General features: G+C 39.9%; 2 protein-coding genes and 1 long non-coding RNA gene across 7 annotated transcripts in view; all 3 read left to right on the top strand.

The window, feature by feature from the left end:
* The window catches only part of adgrg4a (adhesion G protein-coupled receptor G4a), a 382,000-nt gene that overhangs the window by 165,743 nt on the left and 191,123 nt on the right, over window positions 1-25,134 (top strand). The gene's annotated exons all lie outside the window — the stretch shown is intronic.
* The window catches only part of LOC132982108 (uncharacterized), a 97,960-nt gene that overhangs the window by 62,929 nt on the left and 9,897 nt on the right, over window positions 1-25,134 (top strand). For all 5 annotated transcript variants that reach the window (XR_009674672.1, XR_009674673.1, XR_009674670.1 and 2 more), the window contains exons 3-4: window positions 11,961-12,070; window positions 13,884-14,023. This is a non-coding gene — a long non-coding RNA (uncharacterized LOC132982108). The remainder of the gene's footprint in view (window positions 1-11,960; window positions 12,071-13,883; window positions 14,024-25,134) is intronic.
* zic6 (zic family member 6) lies at window positions 4,103-8,647 on the top strand. Its single transcript, XM_061048378.1, has 2 exons — window positions 4,103-5,297; window positions 7,161-8,647. The coding sequence occupies exons 1-2, from the start codon at window positions 4,334-4,336 to the stop codon at window positions 7,784-7,786; spliced, it is 1,590 nt and encodes a 529-aa protein (XP_060904361.1). The 5' UTR covers window positions 4,103-4,333; the 3' UTR covers window positions 7,787-8,647.

Raw genomic sequence — 25,134 nt, 5'->3', positions numbered from 1 at the left:
TCAGCCTTTGGCAGCTGAATCTTTTGGATTTCTAACAGCATAGTCGACTAAATATTTTTTTAGTCCTCGTTGTCTGGCCTGTAGCCTACACTGTGCTTGGCTGGCTCAGGCCGCCTGTGCTGACAAGTTTGTGAGCTTGAAGTTAACTCAATAGTGACCAGACAAAAGTGAAATCTCCATATCCTTGAAACAATACCAAAACCATTCTCAAATATCCCATATTTTTACCAAACACTGCTGTATATAAATGTGTCATTCAGAATTAAATTGCAAAAAGGCAGGAAATGGTCATTTTTCCAAAGAGCACAATTAAATAACCATATAGTATTCACTGTTTGGCTTAAATAGACCTCCTTCAGAATTAATTTTCAGGTTATTTTGTTGAGGTTGAATATAGCATGTCCTAGCTCTTAGAGTATATATATGAATTGAGTAAATAAGATAAATTAATTTTATTTTTCTGTGTTCTGCATTGGGTTCATTCTCTTCGACTCTTTTCTTGCATTCTGCAGAGCACAGCAGGAAAAAGGCTCAGGTTCTGCTCTACATTCATACCATTATTCACTAAATTTCATACAGTCTCAGAATCAAATGTGTTACCATTTTAGCTCCTATATTTTTATGGGAGAATACCGTTTATGCATGCAGCATTTGCATCCACTTATATAAGAATACCTAGTGTTTTCTTAAAACAATATTTACATGATGCGGCGTATTACAAGTAGCTTACATAGCTTTTATGAAAGTGTATTGTATATGTCTATGCAAAGCAGCTGATGATGTCAAGGCTTTTGTCACATTCGATACTACAGTGTTCCAAAATTTAGGATAATTTAACAGTCTTATAATTTGGTATTGTACCATATAAAGCTTGTCTGCATTGCATCATTATTCGGGATGTTTTTGTGCTGATTTTGTGTTTGTTTTTGTTTGTAATTGGAGAAAAACAGACATGTCGTATTTGCTGTGTGTGATTCAGCACGGGTGTACACTTTCAAATGTTACAATACCTTCACAGATCTTCATCTGTATTAGATGATATGGCCAGTTGCTGGTTGAGTGACTGCTGTAGTACCTGGTGTTTGCCTTCATATGGCTGATGGAGAGGGCTAATTGACTTCTTGCTGTGATTTACTGGAGCATCTGTCTTCAAATGGACTCATCCCAAACCTGTTAATTCACCTAAATTCCATAAAGTCATGGCAAGAGTGTGCACTGCCATCCCTCATCAGACACTAATGCATACAGTTGTTTAGACGTACACACACATGCATAAACACACACACACACACACACACACACACACACACACACACACACACACCGAGGCAATGCTCCTGCTACATGAACACACAAACAAAGCAGATTTTGATAATTCAAAAATATTATTTAGTTCCCTATCGTTTATTTATTTATTTTTGTTGCAATGTTTGCTATCACTGTGGTATAATACCCAAGTGTATTTCCTGGTTATTCTAATACAGGACGGGAATAGTATAGGTTTATGTGTGTATTAGGGTACATTTATGCATTTTGTGCAAAGATGGAAAAATCTGATGTGCAATATTGAAAAGACTCTAATCAGAAGTCCGGGGTTAAAGTTTGAAAATGTTGCGGAATTTGAAGTGAAATCTATAACGCTGTATTTTTTCTGTTTGATTACATCTCTAAATATCGCATTTGTTGCTCATTTAGTGCATGCTTACTGTACTGGGAGTAGCATGGACCCTATGGCAGTAAAGGGTATTCCCTGACATGAATGTTTTGATTGTTGGGAGTGATATTTTGTGTGCAGCAGTCACTAGGATTTTGTCTGGCCTGTCAAGCATCTACAGAAATGGTCGGCCTCATGAAGCTGAAGGGTTAGAGGGGATTGCACATGTCAAAATGCTAAAAATGTAATACAATGTAGGAACGTAAACTGAAATTGTGCGTTTAAACGTGCAACTTTTAAATATAATGCTAAATCGCCGCCATTTTGGCATATTTAATGAATTTTTACAAATAACATCGAAAAAATGTTACTGAATCGCTGCAAAATACACCACTATTCAATAGAGTACAGGGTTTGTATGTTTCGGCTATTGCATTTTTAGCTTTTTATTGTTTTTCGAAAGAAATATTAATCTGTGCTTTTGTTTTTTAATGCCAAATTTTAAATTTACAAATTCATTTTTGAAGTCAAGTTGAATATGTTATTAGTAGCATATATGTTAATGCGAAAAAATACAAGGCTAAACTCTAAGTTGGTTATTCAAGATCATTTCAGCAAATTAGTATTTCATTAATTTCAGTCATCTATATAAAATACATGAGTATACTCTGCAGTGATTACATGGGTCTGCAAGTCACTATTAAATTGCTAATTAAAATGTGAAGCTACAGAAAATTATTAAATCATTTAAGAAATATAGCTTTCTACACCTTGTTTTGCCTTGTTGCAGTAAAAAGGGACCTGGGAACATTTAGGGCGCAGCTCTGTCAGTGTTTTCTGCTTTCACAATGACAGATTGGAAACTTTCAGTTTATGTGCTCTCAGCCCTCAATCATTTTCGGAAACACATCGGGTTAAAGGTTGACAAACATGAGCGTCCACTACAATCATGACGGAATTAGGGCACTTCTGGGCCTGTCTGCTATTTTGTGCCATTTAATGGCAAGTGGGCCCCTTGCTTTGTTTCTGCAGGTGACGTCAGCATAACAATGTGGAAAAGGAATTTTTTTCCTTTTTTTTTTATTTTACAGAAAAGATGAAAATGCAAACAGATGGAAATAAGGTGGGGGATACACTTTAATACATGAGCTGCGATTCGAAATTAAGGCAAAACAAGTCATGTAGATTTAAATAAAAGCAACAGATGAAAGAATTGATCTGGTCCAGAACGAACATTTTGTAAAATCAGAGCCACGTCAAAGAGTGATTTCGTGCTGAAATATGTGCAGTTACAGAGGAGAGAGCTTGGAGCGTCTGTCCTCACAGCACCCCAAAGTAAGAAAGTTTATCTGAGTGTGACAGAGGAGCCTCCCCACCACCACTGCTGCTGTTTGTCACGTTTCATAACCTACATTTTACGTAACCAATTCACACATCAATACTAGCCTGTGAGATTATGGCGCACTATTGATGATTATTTAATTATTTTAGCTTGGTGAGAGGGTGAGAGGGGGGGGGGGGGGGGGGGTCTATGTAGAGGAGCTGCTCACATTGGACTCAAAGCTTAAACAGAACATCATGTCCTAACTCTGCTGGAAAACGTCTTAATTAGCTTTTTCTCATTAAGATCATATTTTTGGGCTAGTTCCGGTGCGTAATACTGAACTACATGTTGTTTTATGAAAGTTTGATTTTTCTTTGAGATCAACAAGTAAATGTGTGTCCTAGGGATACTTATAAGTGGGACGCAAAGATGCTTGCACCTTCAGAAGAGTTTTGAAGATGCATTATTAAATAAAAAAAAATCACCATCCTTCACTTGGGCCTATAGGCTAAATAAACATACTGCCTACAACTTTGTGTTACTGACCCACAATTGAAGAATAAGTATTTTCAACTATTTCAAACATTAAACAGATTTTTTTACGAGTGTTTTTCTGTAACTTTCACAGCTTTAGTTTACGACAATCAAAAAGCAAGTTTTGACAATAATTGGCCTGGACACGCAAAGGCCACTCTCTGTGTTATTGTTGCAGGGCAGGAGGAGGGACATTTGCTTTTGGTTAAGAAATCCAGTGAAATAAAACAGTGTGATTGTCTTGTGTTTTCCTCATGTGTGCATTGAATCACTTGATTTATCCCACAGATTAGTATTTCACATTAACCTTTTCATTTCTCATATATGCAGATTTAGAGAGGGGGGTCTTGTGAGAAGGCGCACGGAGTTAAAGAGGCAGAAATATTTGCGAGTATCGCGGCACATTTCAAAGCATTTTCTGTGCGATATTTGAAAACGGAGTCGTGCGGTGAACGCCTGCGTGTCCCTTTTAAAACAAACCCAGCGCCTGTCAATCACAGCGCATTCCAACCAATCCCAACGCTCCCTTTTTAAAAGCAGGTTTGCCTGCTGTGCTTTTATATTGCACCATGGCCTGTTTCGAAGCATTTTTACTACCACGGTTATTGCCACAAATCAAGAGGGCAAAGTGAACGGCATGGGACTCACACCAACTTTAACGAAATTGAGTTTGGTTCCTACTTCTGCGAAGTTCACGGCCAAGAATTTCACATGCAGATGATATACAAACAAGGGAGAATGGAGACAGAATTTCTAGGTGCATCCTGAGTGCTGAATTGGTTGATTTTGAAAAACTCATAGCCTCAAACTCACAACAAAACATGACAAGCCTTTCGAGGTTTAGTGGCTGCCCTCTCTCTTGCGTCAACCCCGGGGAGAGCAATACTGAACCCAGCGTGGTGCTGCCACCTTTGGCAGGAGAGCACATGGGACACCCCACTGGCAGTTCCTTAAAACTCTGCCCCTCGCACAATTTGCGAGACTACCCCGAGACGAGGTCCAGTGCATATGTTGACCATTCGGTTCCCACTTTTGCAGACTCTGGATACCCCAGCCACCGCTTAGAGCACAGCCCTAGGGGCATTATCATTGGAGCCAATCTCTCTGGAGCCGGCATGCCACCCGTCACTGATCAACTGGCATCAAGAGTGAGCCAACATGGCGGGATTGGAAGGTATCATCGTGACTTTGCTGGCTGCAGAGACAACAGAAGCCATGCTTTTTTCACGAGTTACCAGGAGCAGGCCCACGCCTCCACGGACGCGTCTCGAGACCTCGGCAGCCAGATGATGCTGGGTCTACCTGGCGACCTCCTCACCCGGACTCACCACTATGGCCAAGCTCTTAACCCCAAGGGAAACGGCCAGCAACTTGTCACACAATTCCTGGGTCTCTACAAACCCCTCAACATGGCAATCCAGCGAGGAGGAGGAGGTGATGCTTTCCTCAGGTGCTCCAAACAAACAGTGAAGCACGAGCTGGTGTGCAAGTGGAGTGACGGCCAAGAGGGGGCCGGGAAGCTGCCTTGCTCCAGAGCCTTCGGGTCCATGTATGAACTTGTCACCCATGTGACAGTGGAGCATGTCGGAGGACCCGAGCACTCCGAGTATGTCTGTCACTGGGAGAACTGCGCGAGGGACAGGAAGCCTTTCAAAGCCAAATACAAGCTGGTGAACCACGTTAGAGTGCACACAGGGGAGAAGCCCTTTCCCTGCCCCTTCCACGGCTGTGAGAAAGTGTTTGCACGATCAGAGAACCTCAAGATCCACAAGAGGACCCACACAGGTCAGTTAATAATCACCCACACTGTGATGATAATTAAAACAAAAATAAAAACATATTGCTAAAGCTGAAATTGTAATAAAAGTGTTTCATTTGTGAAAAATCTTGCATTAAAATGTATTATTTAATCAACATTTTTATATATATATTTATATATTACAGTTTTAAAATTTAAATCCATGTGAGCATATTTTTATTTTCAATATTTGAATGATCGTGAAGTTTGCATATTCTGTCACTTTATGTTCCTCTATCGATTTATATTTTTAAAAGGTTATTTAAGTTGCGGGTAGTTTTAAGGCTCAATTGTTTTCAAAATGTGATTTTGTAAATATTTAGTTTCTTGCCGCCTTTGTTTCTGCCTGCTTTTTGAGGAGAAAAAACTGCCCAGACTCCATGCAGAGAACACAGATGTAGTCGTATTATAGTAAGGCAGTTCCAAGCGAGTGTGCAGGCCTGCTGGTTTGGGTGCCTCTCCCACTTCATTCAGGGAAATAAATAAATAAATGCCGGGACACCGGAGAGCTGTGACGTAGCCGTTACGCGGTGTCTGCCTCCCAGGGATTCATCTCCTGTGCTCAGAATCCCTGTAGCAGAGAGAGCTCAGCACACAGGGGGGTAGTGAGAAATTAAAAAAAAAAGGTGAGCACACCGATTACCTCGGCAAATAAATAATTATCAGTGTAAACAAAAGTAAAAATAAAATATATTTTGTAGGCCTATTCTGGTTTAATTTAAATCACTCTGTGAGGCCTGTTGCTGGTCAGGATGCACTCTACAACTACGTCATGAAATGCATTACGATTTTTAAAGGGTCACTTAGTGGGGCTCTCCCCGCTAGGCCAATTTTAGCACAGAATAATATATTCTTTATAAAGGATTTGCTTTTTGTATTGCATTTCCACACTAGGGAATGAAAACGTGATCTCAACAAGGGTATTTATCCTGCAATTTGGGCATTTTAATTGAACGTGTTATAAAAGAAGAACGTGAATGGCTCTCAGAAAAAAAAATAAAGTATACATTTATCTGTTTACCACCTTTTAATTGCAGGTTAAACATTTTTGACTAATGAAAGCTTAGAGAATAGAGGCAGAAACGGGCCGCCTATATTGACATTTTTGATCACACAACTGCACATGCGTAGTCATGTGCTGAGATATAATTTACTTCAGAAAACACATATTAATAATTTAATTTCGTATCACAAAAGACATTACTCCAATAAGGTGCATGCTTTAATACGATAACGTAACATAAGCTATTAAAGTTGTATTTATGAGTGCAGCTCTTCCTCATTGCCCGCTACATCACTGTGTGCTTTTGTGCGCAGCTGTGGTGCAAGATCAATTAGCATTGTGATAGCTGCAATTCATTCTTTGCACTCCATTTGAACAAATCTTTGCTTTTGCCGTGACAGGTCCATCATTGTTTATACTACATGTTTAACCACTTGTTCTGTTGATTATGTCCGTAGCATCACTTGTTGCGATCAGAACTGCTCAGAAGTTTTGGCAACATTGAACTCTGGAGTTTATAGTGACTCACCGAGAGTTTTTTTGCAAAAAATATTTTGACAATTGGGCTTTTTAAAACCAATCACCACGGATAAAGGGCCTGAATCTGCTCTGTTTTCCAGAGTCAATGGCTTAAAACTCAAGTTCAGATTTTCAGTTGAGTGATGTGTGCTTGTGATTTTTTTTTTTTTGTATGTTGGGCAACATTTCTTACAACCTGGTTAAATCACTTCGCCCACTTGACTTAGCTGTATTAGCCTACTATTATCATGTTTGATCAGACAGAGCACGCACAGGGCCCTTAAAGCATCCTCATAACTCGCTGCTATTTCTCTCTCTGCACGTTTAGGTGAAAAACCTTTTAAATGTGAGTTTGAGGGCTGCAACCGGAGGTTTGCGAACAGCAGCGACAGAAAGAAACACTCTCACGTGCACTCCAGCGACAAACCCTACATGTGCAAGGTCAGGGGCTGCGACAAGTGTTACACCCACCCGAGCTCCCTGCGGAAGCACATGAAGCTCCACTGCAACAAGGACCACGTCTCCAAAAGCGGAGACGCGCGTCCTGGAGACATGGGTCACTCTGCGGAGGCCAGGTCAACACGAGTCCCGGATGGAACTCAGGTCAGCCCCCCTCTTCCCCCTACCTCTACTCAAGATGTCCCCCTGTCCCCAGAGAGTCGAGACGAGTCGACCCCGAGGTCACGTTTCCATCACACGTTTGACAGCAGTTTGGACTACTCCGCACACAGGTCACAGCCCCTCTTAGACCCTTTGTTGCTGCAGAGAGGCAGCTACAGGTCCCAGTCCTCCCAGTACCCCTGCGGCCAGACAGGTCACACATTTGCCCAGAGTTCCAGGACTTTCCCCTCCTCTTCTCCCTTTCAGAAAAGTCTTGTGAACGGATGGTACACATGCCACAGTGGCGTGGACAACTTCCAACCAAAGCAGTATAACAACATCCCCTCGCTCTGAGGTCCTGCTCTGACTCAGGCGGACGCATTTTTGGGCCTATTTTTTTCATGTTATACCATATAAACACGCAGCTGTATCTCTATTACTCTGTGTCTTTGTGAATGTTGTATCAGTTATTATGTGACACGTCTCGAGTCATCTTATATTGAAATTGTTGCATTGTGAAATGTAGTGAGCTTAATTTGTTGTTGTGAGGCCTGTCCGGTTGGCTCTGGCTTTAAGCCTGAAGCGCCATCTCTCACATGAGCTATAAGAAACTTAAATGTTTATGCATAATTGTTCGCTGTGTTACATTATTATGAAAGATATCTATCATAATTGAGACAAAAAAAAAGATGACAAATCTAATGTAGCTTAAATCTGCGCATTTTGGGTCCTCTGAACTTATTAGCTTACTGGAAAATGAAAGGAAATGCTGAATGTATAGCCCTGATTTTAGGGCTTTTTGTGAATGTAAACCAGATGTAATGTACGTCGGGAAGATAGAGGCATTATTCATGTATGTATGTATGTCCTAAGATTAAATAAATATCTGAAAGATCTTAAATTGAAGACCTAACCTGTCTGCGCAGTGGGCCTGCAGCATGATTTGTCTGTAATATGACTGCGCATGGCTCACAGGGTTACATTTTTCTCCCTTTGATTAAGTTCCACTTTTCGAGCCCTTTTTTACTTCACATTCTTGTTTGTATTATCTGTATTTTTCCCATTTCTGTGCAAAGTAAGCCCAGTGTGAGCACAAGCTAGTGTTCGTGATACTATTAAACGCGTTTAATTAGCATACAGTTCTACTGTACATAAGCACATTGTATAATTAATTATGTATTCTATATTTTATTAAAGTGTCTATATTCTCTTTGATCAGGCGTGTGTGGTTAAAATCGTTCAATGCATTTTCATTATGAACTCAAACTTTTCTCTTTTTGTAAATTAATGTATTTCTTTGCAAGCTAATGTCGGTACGACTCTAATCTGGAAGGTAATCTCACTCCGAGGAGGAACACCATGTGATGTGATTAAGAATGTCAGTGACCGGCCAGGCCTTTAACACTTTTATTATTTCACTACTTTCATTGAGGTTTATCTTCTGCAAGTGAACGCAAACATGAGGGGGGAAATCCTACATCTGGCTACATTTTCATGCTTATTCTCTAAGTTAACATTCCTCTTTAAGAGCGTCGGCTTCTTCAATCAGATGTTAGTTTTTTCGAACTGCGTCATGAGCGCGTGCGTTTCAGGGATACAGGTGTATTAGCCAAAGGGTCACGCGCACTCTGTCTTTCAATTAGTATGTGCCTTTGCTTCCAATCAAAGTCAAGTTTCGCTTATTTTTTTATATCCAATTAATCTTTTTTTGTATTTCATTTGATTTCTGTCCCTCTGTCAAACATGCATGCATGCCTAAAACGTCTCACCTTGAAAGTAAGCTAGCTCCACACAGAAATAGTACCCAGTAGCCCTGAACAATATTGTATTGTCCGAATTTGAATAACTGAACACTCTATTAATGCGACCCTGATTCTATTCACGCCACAAACAGAACTCTTTTATTTTCTTCATAAAGGTGTCTACATGGAAAGACTGTTGAGCTCCTCTCTTTGATTCTGAGTAAATAGATTTGCAGGATTTCACAGTTTAAAAAATCACAGCTCCTCTCTCAGGGAACAGATATGTGCCATTCTGTTTCATTTGGTAATTGAAAAAAAAGTTGAAAAAGTTGTAAAGAGAAAAAAAAAAAGCTCAAAGAGAGATGTTAGTTTTTCTTTTTTGGATGCACACACTGGTGCAAATAGTTAAATGTTTTCTACGCTTCATCTACTTTCTCTCTGACATATTTGTTCACTGCTTGTTTTTCATACCTTCAGGAATGCAAAATTGAACAAACGCCTCATTATTTGGGGTGGGGGTGGGGGGTAAGCTGTGTTTGAAGCCTATTTTCCCGGCAGAACTTGAAGTTTCAACACTCATCCTTGTTCAGAGTTAAAACTAATATAGAGAGTTATTATTTCCAAACAGCTCATTCTCAGCTCTCTCAAAAAATATACACCTCTCTAACAAAATAATTACAGTGATTGAAAACCAGGCTGAAGTATAGTGAATGGGACATATAATGGTGAAGAAGATGACAGTGAAGTCTGCCATCGTCCTGCAGTAGACTGATTACTGTGGAGGTCAGATGGGTCACAATTATGATGAATAAGGTAATAGGGGGAAGAAAAGCCTCTGCTCCACTGCCAGAAGCACAAGCTCCCTGCTTTGTACCTGTATGTCAGCATTTTATATCATTAAACATGCCGATGATGACTGCCATTATATATATTCCAATTTGCTCCATACATTTCAAAAGGAAATCAGGTCAAAAGTGCATTAATTTTACATTTCTTTGAAACACATTCGTATAGTGATCTGACAGCTAACTAGCTCTAACAGTGATCTCCTATATTCCAGTGAGAGGATTTGATGGAGGGGAAGTTGTCTAGATGGCTACAAAAACATGGGGTGAAGACTCTATTAGAAGACATTGTCATTTCCTGTGGAAATTGTCTTTATCCACACTAGTTTCTATTTAAGTGGAGAGAACTTTGGTCATCATTCCTTTTATTCTAAAGCTATTTGAATGAATAAATAAAAGCAAGAGATGCCTTTAATGACATGTAGACTTTCAAAAATGATTAAAAAAAAACAACATTTCTCCAAACAGTTTTTATCCTCCATCATATTTTCAGAGTGAAACATGCAAAGTAAGTGCCTATTTGTAATTGTTCTTGAAACGGTGCAGAGCTATGATGAACTTGTTTCCGACTTTTTTTCTGCATGCTGGTTTAAAGTGCAGTACTGACTGTTGCACATAGCACTCATGGGTATGCATCTTAGGGGAGAGTGAGATATTTTTTGATGGTGCATTTTGCAAATCCCTCCTGAGTTTGACCGCAGTTAATTTCAGATTCAAATTTTTACAAGACATCAACCACTTTGAAAAATGTGAATCATCTTTCTGTTTATTCATTTTCTGCACTTGCTTGTCCTTAAGGGTTGCAAGAAGACATTTAACATGTGGCCGGTACATCCTTGACTGTTACTGGTACTGTTTGATAATTGATTTATAAGTAGTGTGAAACAACCTTAGATTCATCGGTTGATGTTTTAAAAGTAGTGAAGTGTCATTTTCTTCACCAAACGTGAGGTGAACTGGTTTGGCTTTGATCGGTCACTGTAGTGATGCAATGACTGATCAAATGTCTTTCTCTTGTATTGCCACCATTTCAATACACCACAAACAACGACACTGTTCAAACATTAAACATTTTTGATGTTGTAACAGTGTCATTGTTTTTAATATCATCATTGCTATGGGTTTTCTTCCTCTAGTCTTAATTTCTAAACCCTACTATGCACCACCACTTTGTCCTCATTTGTCCTTTTATTTATCAAAATAATATATGTTTCCTATTAGAAAACATGGAGGTCATTAAATATTATTCCTGCTTAGGCAGCCCCTGTATCTGAATATGGAATAACTGCTTTTCCATAGGGTAACGTCAAAATCATCCCTTTCTGATTACAGTACGAGGTCTTTTTTTGTGTGTTTTCGACCAAGCCCTAGTGATATTCCATAATCATTGAACCCCGCCACACCCTCCCCTCCTCCCCGCTGTTGGTAATCACAAATGATTAGACCTCTACTTCCCAGTTTGCCACTTGTGTACCGCCATCTTTACTCTTGTTCTCTCTGCCTGGCAACAAGCGCAGGCGCCATTTTGAAAGTCTTCTACATCAATTTAATGTAAATAAATCCATTTCACCTCGGGATCTGTTGGATCGCTATTTTCGCCAGCTCCAGTAGATGGTTGTTATGCCATGCTTGGGTGGCACCCCAGCTGTGTACCAGTGGGGTGGGCTGCTTTGTCACACCAGCTCTTTGGTTTTATGCATCATCATAACCATTCGTGACATCTTGCGTAACTCGGCGGCTTCTGTACTTTCCCGAGTATAGGCGTTACCGCTCGGGTTGTGTCAGCGTTGACTCTGACCGACTGAGTGTGGTTTTAATTGGATCTCTGGCTTTAGCCCCCCCATCCTCCCCAGGTCAGGCCAATGGTTCTGTGGCTCCCCAACCTGCTTTCTTTTCATCCAACCCCTCTGTGCCCCCTCCTCCCCCTTATTTTTCCGCCAGGTCCTCTTGTTCCTGCGTCTCATCTATCTCTTCCCCTGCAGCTCCTGGCTATCTTCACCCTCTGTGGCTCCTTCTGATGGCCCCCTAATCTCCGCCAGTGTGCAGCCATGGTCAGTAGGTGTCCTCCGCCAGAATCTCCCCTCCAAACATGCATTCAACTTGACTCATATCGGCTTTCCCTTTACTCGGCTGCTTTCTCCATGGAGGACTGCCACCACACATGCTAAACTGGATGCAGCTGCACTGCTGCTTTAATTCTTTACTTTCCAGTTGCAGAACAGAAGCTACTGAAGGGTTTGGCATCAAGGCACCAATGATGCTAGAACTGCATAATGAGGGCAACTGTAACAATGAAGAAAGGTTGATTCTAATGTAGAAGATTGAACACTATATAATCCAATTGTCAATAAGATGAAACAAAAGAGTGAAATGAATACATCAGTAAGGTAATCTGTTTCTTGTCTGAGTCTGTGTTAATTTGACAGCTTGACAATTAATAGGCTTCAATACACGCCATCAGAAGCAGGGCTCTTATGTAAGACAATGCAATCTTCATAATTATATGCACGTGTTTGGTGTGTTTACAAATCCAGTGATGTACTTTTTATGATCTTACCAGATTCATCCTTTATATTTCTTCCCAGTCTTAATCTCCGCTGGAGTATTTCAGCGGTGCCAGCCCCCTGTGTAGTCCAGCCTGTACCCAGGCTTATTAAACCGGGCTCCTATTCACTCTCCCCAACGGTCGCTCCTCTGTCAACTTAAGCCCAAGCCCCTCCAACACTCAGCTCTCCAACTATTGTTGTCAAATTCGCCAAAAAACTGAGTATCGCTCGACAGCCAATACGCAGCAAGATGGCGAGAAAGGCCCCGCCCATCCTCATATCTAATGCATATTTGTCTTTTGATGCATTGCAATCTACCCCTGCGGATGGTTCTCAAAAGGCGTCTTTTTTTCATGTATTATCCATGCCTTACATAACAGATATTTTGACAGTTTTGGATGAGCCAGTCTCTGAGATATCATGGGGTCTTTAAAGGTCTCCTATGAGCTGGTGACACTGTTAATTTTATTGGGGGGGAAGAGAAAACAACAAATTGAAAGCTCTTAGACATGACCTGCAGAATTTGTTATGGCCTGCTGCAATTGAAAGGAAATTAAATGATATTTTAAAAGTACACATTGCCTAAAATATATGCTTTCAAGGGTTTTAAGGGAGTTATAGTAGGTTGTGCGGGGTGAGAATATACCTTTAAAGATCTTTCAACTCCTGCAAGCTTCAGGCCTATGACACGCAATGCCTTCCTTTTAAGGGAATGACCATAACTCTGGTCCCTGTTTTTCTAATCCCTCCTCCAGACCCTTGTCATCAGAGATCAACCAGGCTGAGCCTTAATGTCCTCCGCTTGATGGCAAGGGCAGCTGCTAGCTTTCATGTATGTGAAGAGCCACATGAATATGTTTAAATGTGCACATTTGAGCAGGAATTCATGCCTGCCTTTATCTTCATCTGTGCTCCTTCACAGAATGTGATCTCTGAGAAATGATCAGTTACGTCTTTGAGCCTCTGCGTAATGATTCGCATTTTACAGGATGCATTTGAAGCGTTTGTTAGGAAATGTTAAAAAGGCTTTGATCATGACGCCTAAAGAGCACAATGCCTTAGATTTTACAAAAAAAAACACTATAAAGAGACTCTAAGTGCCTAAATTTGTCTTTTCTGTCTCTCAAAACTATCACATTTCATTAGAAACAATTTGTTTTCTGTTGTGAGATACAGCATTAAAATAACACTTTCTTTGTATGATTTCAAAAATCTCTGTCGTTTGAGGTTGAACTTAAAAAAGGGGATCACATTGATCATGGTCCAGGGTGTTTCAAAGCAGTGAGTAATCGCGAGTGTTTAATTTTATCTGTTGCAGTATGCATTGCAAGGCGGCTGTGTAATCAAGCCTGTGAACTCCACATCTGAAGGAAGGATTCTGTTTCTGATCACATGCCTTTTGAAGTCCATCCATTCGCTGAACACGGATGTGTTGACGGGATCAAGCTTGTCTCCTTGGTATGTGGCCGTCAATTTAATATGTGCTTGACATGATGCTGTATGTAGTTTTTTTTTTAGCTGATTTCTACTGTTTGCAGCAGCTCTAGAGTCCTATATTAAAGGCTGTGAGTGAGGACGACGGCGATCTCACTGTTAACCTTCAGCGTTACAAGAACACCCCAGGGCCTAACTCCACAATGATGGATGTAGGGTAGCGGGGGTTAAAGGGGCCCCCCACACAACCTAGGAATTCCCCTTGGGCCTTTTCAATTACAGTTAAACCAAGCTCCACACTGTGATGATATGTTGCTTTAAAGCTGTGACATTAATGGAGGCGACAAATGTAATTTGGTGTTGTGTGTGTGTGTGACCCTAAAGTGCATGACACATGGCAACAGGAAGAAGTGATGGGCAACCTATTGTTGCTTTATTAATTTACAGTCATCAATAAAGAATCTAAATTGGCCAAAGTGTCATTAAGGTCCCTTTGAGGTTAAAGACCTGCTGAAGGAAGTATTTGATCATTAGCTACAAGCTAACAAAAGCACAAGGTGCATGAGAGAGAATAATTTGCCCCTAACTTGTCTTTGAGGAGCACAGGTGCAGGATTTAAAAGAGGCAAAGGAAAATAATAGATTGTCTTTTTTACATTTTTCATAATCAATAAGACATTATTTAATGGACTTTAATGAACCTATACTATGATATGCTAATAGAATGTACAATGTGTGTGTCTGTGTAGCTGTGTATGCAGGTGCTTGTGCACATTTACCATCAAAACCAGCTGCAGTCATTTTGTCCTCGGATCAGTGCTTTGCCAGTCTCACTGCTGACTTATAATCCTGTGAAGTTTGCACCTTCCACAGATGACTTTCAAAAAGAACAAGGCAGCACTGACTGCATCTATTTTAGTCCGCAGGGAATAATGCAGTGTTCTGAGTGTCAGGAAAGAGCCAGGGGATCGAAGATCCATCCTTTACGCACCAACAGGGTGTTATAGTGTTATGTATACTGTATTTCCTTCAGGTCCATTATAAAAGTAGGATCTGCATTGCTGAGGTAATTAGCATGTGTCCTCTGTGCCGGTGTCTGATAGATTATGTGGACTGCTGCTGTTGTGAGTGACATTGAATTTCTTTGGTTATGTAATTGACATATTTATGCAATCCATCTGTGTAACTGGGGTGTGCTCAGAAATATGAATCTGAAACAAAACAGAACATTCCCTTGGAAATGCAATGTCTTCAATAAAACAAAAACACAACCCCCACCCTACTTTGAAAGATAAATCAACTAGCCAAAGAAGTTGGATTTCTGAACATAAGTTAAGAGGAAGGAAGAGTTAACAGCAGAATAGTACGTTTTCTTTGCAACTGGACAATATACAAAACTTTTAAGAGCACCAGCAGCACTAAGCTATAAATGAATCACTTAAAACCATGCATGTACTGTATTTGACTTGTATTATTCCCACTTGATCAAACATATAATTAACTATGCTCTGTACATTAACTTAATTCAGAATGTATCACGTCTGAGGGGCCATGAATAATGCCAAGGAGACAGACAGGGAGGACAGAAGCCACTCCCTTTCTGCAGCTTAGTACCAAACTGTGCTTTGTCTCTGCATGGGTTTTGAAATGTTGTACATATACTTCCTTTAATCAACACACTAAGTAAAGATAACAGCCAGTAACATAAAAATGGATCAGGAGCCAACGTGGGCTGTTGGTTATACACCCTCATGTGAACACGATGCCAGAGGCGACGCGAAGGCACTGACATAATTATCTAAACATGTTTTATTATTCATCTCCTTAATAAATAGGGTTTGCTGCTTCTTAAGTATACTGTAAAATCCACCAACCAGGAAGCATGTACATTGCATTAGAGCAAATCCATTTACTACAAATCTGATCTAAGGTATTTATTGATTCTGTTTTTATAAGTTCAGTTCAATTAGTGGGCAGCAAAGATGGAGGCTAATAAATGTCTTTATTGTCCTCTGAGAAAGCCAGATGTTGGGGGTTGGAGTAGGAATGTGTGTGTGTGTGTGTTTGTCTCCTCCAAAGTTAAAATGAAACCTAGGCCACAGCAGCATGGATGACTGAAGTCCCCGTGTATTCTAGCTCACGGATCACACGAGTTTTGAAAGACTGCTCTTTGATCATTTCCATTTCTAAAATCAGACCCTTTGAACATTTTCAAGTCACTTGTGCTTTTATTTATAAAGCCTATTTAGACAATCAAGGGGTTGAAAATAATTAGGCTTGCATGCACATGAGTGTGGACATGTATTCCCTTTCAATCAGTTAAAAACCAGCTCTGTTAATTAAACTTCTGAGCTGTTGCTCTGCCCAAATAATTTTCTTATTAGCTTCTGCATTCCTCAGATCTGTTGTCAGCGGAGCATATTTTCTTTCTGTAGCTGCTTTCTGTTCTTTTTTTTTTCTCTCCCAGAAATCCCACTGACCCATATAGTTGATCTCATTTTTGAAGCGTATAATATAGATTCCGAGTTAAGAGAACGCACGCTCTATTATTAGTCCCATTTGAGCTGCACAGCCTTCTTCTAGGTGCTGCTGAATTCCCTGAGTGAAGGCATTACCATCTCATTTGGGTAAGGGTGAGATTACCTCATGCAACTGAGCTGTTTCATCACAGGAAAAAAAAAAAGTGCTGCGGAGCCGAGCCGTCGCTGCTGACTGTTTATACAGGCTGCTGCAGGGAGAGACGTTCCAGATGCATTTCACAAACATCACACATGACAACTTGTGATTGCACCTTTACTGATGTTTCCCCTGAAAGGTCTCTCGCTAACAACAACATCCTATTGATCCTCAGCACCATTTTAACAACTTCCTCACACCCTGTCTCACACATACACACCTGAGTGGGTATGGATTGAAAACGTTAGCAGTTAGCGGCTAGCTTTGCCAACACAACATGTCAATTAGGCTCCATCATGGTGGGATCGGGTTAAAATCAGTTGTGTAAATGACATCTCTGTCAATGCCGAATTAATATGCAATACTGACATTTTTATGCCGATTAAAAGGCTGTGACGAGCTATCACAACAAGAAATAGACTACTTGGATTAAAATAATGCTTTTAATTGGATAGATGAAAGGAGCAATTAGTTGCAGTTGGTTAAGTTCTTTTTTTTTCCAAATCAGCCTGTCCTCATTTATTTGAAAAGGAGTAAAATAATTGCACATTTTAACATTTCTTGTGTGTCTTACTTCAGAAGTACCATTTTCGTCTTTGAGTTCTTAATTTACACTCAGTGGCCACTTTGATTTTTGCCACTTCTGAACATTGTATCACAATCCAGTAAAAACCGATCTGCCACAAGTTCTACCTTCAAAAGGTTGGATTTGTTTTGTTTTTTGTTGGTTATTTGAACATTTGGTTGCACGTTCATTACTAAGGTCTTAGTGAATGGCGGTTATGGTCTAAAGGTGTGTCCTCTTATAAAGCACCATCACTGGTAACACCTGTAATGTGGAAAAATGTAGCCCAAATCTAAAAATCCCAAACATAACAGACGACGTAAAAGTCGAAGTTATGGTGGTTCAGCTGTACTGGATTTCAATAGATTGAGCAGGTGTATATTTACTCTGATTGATATGAAAGACCTCCCTGTGTGCAGGAAAAGTGAGAGGGTGAACCAACATTAGCCCATCACAAAGTTTTACCTGCAAGGCCCACTTTGTTTGATTTTCTATTAAATTGACTAAAACTAATGCAGTCAAGTACCAAAACAGTAAAGGCACCGCTGTACGTCTATTAACCTTTTTGAAATGACAGAGAATTTAATCTAAAGAAAACAAGTCATTTACCTAAGTTGTTGTGACAGAGGAAGAAAGCTGTATGTGTGTTTGGGAACTTTAATGCCAATTCCTTACAATTTGACACAATTTTTAGCATTTAGAGCAGCATATACACGAGTACTTTAAAAGTACTTTGAAATACATCTCAGTGCTGCTGCAGATGTGATATTTTGAAGTGTTACATTTTGATGTGATTAGTAGAGTTTTTGCCAACAACCACAGCTCTCTTGTCGCCTGTTTGACTAGAACTGTGTTTTACTATGTTTTTGTTTTCTGTTTATTTGAGTATTTTATACTACAAGACTATAGGATTAGTTTGGTTACGAATCGGAAAAAAACTCACGGTAGTACAACAACTCTAAAGTGTGTTGTTATGCCTTTTATTGTAGAGACAGGACAGTGGATAGCGCCAGAAATTGGTGAGGCAGAGTGGGTAATGAAATGCTGAAAAAGGAGCCACAGGTCGAATTAAAACCCAGGCTGTACGCTTGGAGGGCTTCAGCCTCTGTACACGGGGCGCACAAACTAACCGCTAGACCACCAGCGCCCCATAAACCTGTTTTTAAAAGATTGCTTATGTCAAATGGATGCTAAGTAAGGGGGCTTAAAGTATAATTAGTGTAACTTTATAATCAGATGGGGGGTTTGTGGTGCTGCTTGATTGTGTTGTAATGTTTTTTTTCTGTGTCCCTAATGATAGATACTGTATGAATTTGACTTGACTGAATTGCATTCTTTTACAAACACCTAGGTATACAACACAACTCAACAGCACTACAAAGCAATGCCACAAAAATGACCCTAACGATGCATCAGCGTCTCTTTAAAGAGTTTCATCAGAAAAGGATTTTGTGGAAAGCACTCAGCCTGACAGAAAAAGAGCCGAACTTGTACAAAGTACTGTAGATAAACAACCGCTCCTCAGTTTCTCTCTTTTATCCTGGTTTGTGGACAGAAAAAGAAACTTTCTTCCCGCCTGTTTGCCACCCCCCTGCTCAGTCAATACATGTTACATCTGTAAGGTTTATTCTGTACATTTGTAGCCTTGAGGCTCTTATTTTACCTGGTGTCAAATGGATGATGTGGTAGCTGCTGGAGTCTGAGAAGCAGGGCTGCTGTGCACTGTTAAAGGATAAGTTTCCTGTTTTTTGGAAAGGGGCTGAGATGACCAGTAGTGTCGATCTGTTATTGCACCAACCTTACTCATCAGTCAGAAATCAAAGCTTTGACAGCTGCTAACATTAAAGGGCTGCTGCTGGCGTGTCCTGTGCCAAGAGGCGTCTTTCTGCTGAGCATATTAATATACTGTAGGTCACAAGGAGGCTCATCACTGATAATGAAGGGAAGGATAGATACTCGTGAGCCACACCAGGCACGCTTCCAGTCAATATTCATACTGGAACATACAGCCATCAAAGACAGAGCAGGCAGGAGTGGACCACTGGTATGACTGAAGTGGTGTGAGGCATTTCTTTTTAATCAAGCAAAAGTTTTCAGCTGAAGAATTTTATAAAAACAAGCCACATGCAGTAAAAAAGAGACAACATGAGAAATGTTATAGGAGCTTACATAGTTAGGTTTCTTCCTATACAAGCAGATTATTTGTTAAAAAACTAAACTGTTCTTATTGTTGCTCGACTGTTTGCGCGTTGCCTAAAGGCCTGCAAACATATTTCCGTTACTGGCTCATTTGGAGCTTCAGCTTCAAAATAGAAGAAGAAGAAAATCCAATAAAAGTAACCCGGATGTCACAGCTGCCAATTGCGTGCTGCTTTTCATCCTGATTCCACTCATCTGTGTTTAGGTGTGTTCACCATGCTTCTCTCCACCCTCTTTGGGATTTTGATTCAGGCAAGATGTCTGCTTATCTTCAGCTGAGCCTCTTTAGCATTCAAGTCGTGTCATTAAAATCTCAAGGAAGTCGGGTTAACGTTCAAGCTAACTGCTGTAACTCTCTTTGATCTCGCTGCTCTAATCGCACATTAATAGTCACATTAATTTGAATGTAATTTACACCATCTTGGTAAGATTAATCACATTTAATCAACTTTTGAGGGTGTTTTTGGTATTTTGATTTAAATCCATTTCAGAAGTAAAATTCCTAAATTGCATGTTTATTCGCATTGCATGTGTCATTTTGATTTGATTTTATTTAAAGAGTGCTATTTTCAGCTGTTACAAAGATCCTCTCTATCAGTGGTACTGGACATGTTGCTTATCAGACGGGATCAAGCAAAGACCGTTCATCCCTTTGAATTAAACAGCTACTGCTTCTTCAGAGCATCACCACCCGACTACTGCTGCTGCTTTTCAACATGCATCTCCTCTCAAATTTTAAATGAAGCCACACAACAAATCCCCAGTCAGAGAACAAATGTGCAACCTAACATGCATGTTTCATGATGTCAGTAACAAGACATTCTGAGTTGGCAGCATGTCTCCACTAATGTAGTTTAAGCCTAGCCCTGCATTTAGAGTATCTTAATTCTTATGCACAGACTGTGATTTAGCCTTTTTGTGTGTACTGAGACATGTTTATGAGCTAATAGGCCTTTGTTAGCAGTTCTCTATTTATTTAATACAATTGTAGTGTGAACAGAAGGAATAATAAACAGGCTGACTAAACATACGATTCTTCTTTGGGGCTGAGAAAACCCTGTGTAAGGACACAAAAGGGGGACGTTTCCACCGCGGAAAGTAAATTCTTTTGAAGTGGAACTAATCATCTGAGGGATGGTTCTCGTTGTCCTAACAACGCAGCTGAATTGGAATGAGCCTCCTTTTTTGTGGAAGATATGTTTTCTTTTTTTCATTCAGAACTGATGATGATAGTAGTTTCACGCCCTGTCCACCCACATTGTCCGTCCGAACCTCTTTGCAGATAAGTCTTTACTCGGAGACGCCGAACACACGGCGGGTGACTCTTGGTCTGTGACGTCAGCCTCTCTCCTCTGTCTTCCAGTCTTTACGCTTTTTAATGCCGTTAGAATGAAAAGGGAATCTCAGAGCAAATCCTCTCCAATAACAGTGCTTTCTGAGACTGTGAAAAGATCAAGACTTTTAAAGTACTCCTATATCATAATGTACCAGTCACACTTTACATAATGCTTGTCATACATGTATGGTATGGGTTGCTTTTTAACAAAAATAAAAGTTAAATGTGTACATGATGTTAAATTTAATCTTTGGGACTTTGTTTTTCTTACAACAGTTTAGAAATGTGTCAGGATAAATTCTGATAGAGTGTCTTTAAGTCTCACGTTTGTTTCTTAAAAAAAAAAAAAAAACTAAACAAAGCTACTGTCTCTACTGTTAAAGGGATGCTGCCATTTGTACACAGTTCCTTGTGGAAAAAAAACACTAAGCCTATCTCTCTCTAAAATGAATGACTCAACTCTTACTTTTGAAGATCTACAAAATTGTGTTTATTATCAAAAAGATCAAAACATTTAGCACGGTTACTGTGTAAGGAATTTTTTTTTTTTTTCTCTTTTCTTCAAATGAACTTCAAATAAGTACCACCAAAAACTGTAAAGACCTGTTGATGTTTTTGTATATTGAATGTGAAAACAACGTCTTGTTCAGTTAGATAACTTAGACAGGTTTAATTCCCTACATCCTTATGTCTAGCTCTAAAAGGTTGCAGCAAAGTGAATGCAGGAGCCTGCCTTCAATGTTCTCCTCACTAAAGATAGTAAATCCCATTTACAATCTTAGTAAGCAATTATGGGCTGGAATGATGAGTCCTCTGATTGACTGTGTCGCCTCCTTTGTCTCAAGCTGTTAGGTCCAGCTCCTGCCCGATGTGTCTCCTCTGTGTACGCCCTCGGGGGAATGTAGAAAGGTAACGTTGGCCGTCTGACCTCAGGCCGAGAGAATTCCAATCTCTCAGCGTTACTAAATCTTTATCTTCACACGGGCTGTATAGCTTCGCCTCTCTGGAGTTATAAACTGTCGGCCTTTCTGCTAGTCCCATAGTCATCCAACCGTTTTATTGTCTCAGTGGGGGTACAGAGTTCAGGCAGCAGTCATCCCCAAAACAGAGGTGAACTGTTTAGGGAAGCGTCTACAGGGCTACTGTGCTAACTTATCATTCAGACCTGTCAAGGCTTTGAAGAAGAACACACACACACACAACAAACTCATAGTTTTAAGTGGTGCACAGATATCTTTCAGAAAAATAAACTAAAGCTTTATGTGTATTTTACTGTTGTCATGTTATGTCAATTTGTTGGAATTTATAAAACAACCCTGCAAACTGTCCATTGAAATCAAAACATTAGCGGATGAAATATCAAAAAAGTCTAAATTTCCTTAGTTAGCATTAATGATCATCAGATGAGGCATCAACTTTAAACCGATCCTTTCAAGGCTTTTCTATTTCCATTTCCATGCTTGTTATGTATGCAACTTCTGATGGCTACAAAAGTCTTTATTATTCATCAATTCTTTCAGAGATGATTTATTAATTGCGTTATAGCTCTTTGCAGAAAAAGGAAACAACGAACAATAGTTTTCAGATAAATATTGTATCGTAAAATAGTAAAAAAAAATCAAAATAGTTTAATCAAACAAGTTTCTGAGCCCTACTGAGTAGCAGCCTGCCGGCAGTTAAGTCACGAGTGCAGACGGAGATTTGGCAAACAAAGTGGACCAGATATGAGTCTGTGTTGATAGTGAATTACACCACTGAGGGGAAGGTGGCCACCAAATGAAACAAAGTCATTCTCAATCAAAAACTAATTCAAGTTATTTTCAGTGATAAATCAGCTTCAGTTAAAGCAACTGCTTTTCATGCACACCAGTCAAAGTTTGGATCAAGTTGTGCATGGCCGATGTCCAAAGATATATCTGTATCGGCTTCTGTGCTTTCTTAAACACACAAATACGATAACTTTTTGTAGGATCGAGAATGCGATTAAGAATATCAAACTATCCAGCAGAGCCCTCTTGGACTCCATCGTTTACAATACTTTACGCACTGTCTGTGAGATGTAACGTAGCATCACATCTTGTTAAACGGACAGAGGTTTCACCAGACATTATTGACTTGTAAAACATTGTTTATTATTGTTTAATCCAGTATTTGTTCAAGAAAGCAGCCTCCTCAGTACCTTTGCATTATCATATTGGTGCAAAATCAGTTCTTAAACCAAAGACTTATTCTCACCTTATCTATAAAGTTCACTGTATCAATCACCATATTGGTAATTATTCCTCTAAAATCCATATCCAAATCTGTCTTAAAAAAAAAAAAAAAAACATGTTGGTATAGCTAGAATAAACACTTTTCATGCAGGATTTGGGAGCAAGGAGTATGATGGATATCTGGTTGCTGTGAAGGGAGAGGACAAACCCTCCTCCTCAGCTGTGGACAAAGATATTTAGATGTTGAATCTGTTTTGTCATGTCACTGTCTGCCTTCTGAACACTGCCTGCTCTCTGCTCTAGCACACATATTGAATTAAGCAGGTTATGGCAGGACACAGCAACTAAGCTGGCACACTTGAATGTAGGCCATTTTTTACTTCTTTCTGAAGAAATACAACCCATCGGAGGATACAAGCTCAAAGAACCTAATTTCCTCTTTACATCTAGAAATTGCCTCTTTAAGAGCTCATTGGAAAGAAACCGTAGCCTACGCCCAACTTGGATGAAGAGGCTGATGTCCTAGAAATGCAAAGTGGCTAGCAATAGCAATGTCCAGGAATCCGTTTCCTTAACAGAGCGATTGATCATGTTGTGTTGTATTATCCTTGCATCTTCCAAGTATCCCTTGGCTTGCTTTGTCATTTTTACATGCCATGCGGTAGCTGGTTGCCATTGTCATCATGGCAGACTGGGAGCCCGGGAGAGGACGCCAGTGCTGTGCCAGTTGGCTCAAGTAGTGAAAACACAAGGCAGACACAGCACGATTCTAATCTTCATCGTTCCAGACACGAAGGTCACTTCTGTGGCGATTGCAGTTTTTACGTGTCCCATTAGTCACAAGACAGAATCAATATAACTAACAAACATATCTTTAAATCAATTGGCATCCGACCACAACTCTACCTGCTTTTTAATTTGTTTATTTAGACGAGTAAAATTCAAGATTTAGCCCTATAGACTATTAAAATCTGGATTTTCCTCTCAAATTAAGTGGGAAAGATTGAGGTCAAGTTATCCATGCATGTTGTGTTCAGTGTTATGTAACACTTGGACAGCAAGAGCCACTCCATTGACCAAGTAACCAGGAATTTAACAAGTCCATTATATGTATACATACGGTGAGGAATGAGTTCATTTAGTTGCATATGAAACTTGTATTTGTCTTGCATTTCCCTTGTATTTATTTATACTTGTATTATAATACAATAACAGTTTGTAGAGATAGTTGGAATGTGGGTTAATGAGAGTCTTGCCATGATTTTTCAATTAATGAGTAAAAACTATTCCCCTTTCAGTTAAAAACCAAACATATGCTGAGTTCTTTTTTACTGCGCCACATTTACTGTAGCGTACAACAAATAAAACAGTGTGCATCCTCCCTTATTGTATAGCTTTATCAGTTTTCCTGCTGCTCTCCAGCCTGTGCACCTATCCTCCTGGTGGTGCTTTGCACGGTAGACAATAGTCCTGCAAATATCAGGGGCCAAGTCATTATCTGCTGCTCAGCAGGTGTAGACATTATTGGAGTGTTGAACTAATGATATGTAATGAGCTCTCTGTGACACATGTCTAGCCACCCTTACTATCATGGGGCCCATTAATACATAGCAGCATTGTAATTAGCTTCGTTGGTGAAGCCAAAGCTGGGCATATAAATATATCAAACTATATTTAAGTTGTTTACATGCTGTGTGTTAGTGCACTGGGCCAAAACTGTATTAATCCTGCTTTTACAGCTATTTGGTGGTTGTGGTTTGTGCATCAACATGGCAATGCTTAAGCACTGATATTATACACAGTGTTCAATCTACTGACAAGTGCCTTTTTGAAAAGTGTGCATGTGTAATTTCCTGTACCAACTTTTCTTTTTTAAACAAACACCAATGAAATGATGCCATGACTAACAGAGGGATGAGTCAGTTTTTGTACTCTGTAAATGGAAAGCCCGGGACACAAATACATGGCTGTCTTAAAAATTTATATTGGAAATGGTTTTGATGTTGTACCCCACTGCAAACACTTTCAGCCTTCTGCAGGTCTCCTAGCAACTGCAAACAAAGGCAGGACCCATCTCAAGTTTCCCGTGGAGCGGCCAGTCCGGCGTGCCTTTGATCTTGACTGGGAAAATAGCTGAGTGGGCACTA

This window comes from Labrus mixtus, chromosome 10, assembly GCF_963584025.1.
Source record: "Labrus mixtus chromosome 10, fLabMix1.1, whole genome shotgun sequence".
In the NCBI taxonomy this organism is placed as follows: Eukaryota; Metazoa; Chordata; class Actinopteri; order Labriformes; family Labridae; genus Labrus; species Labrus mixtus.
This window is presented reverse-complemented; position numbering and strand designations above follow the sequence as displayed.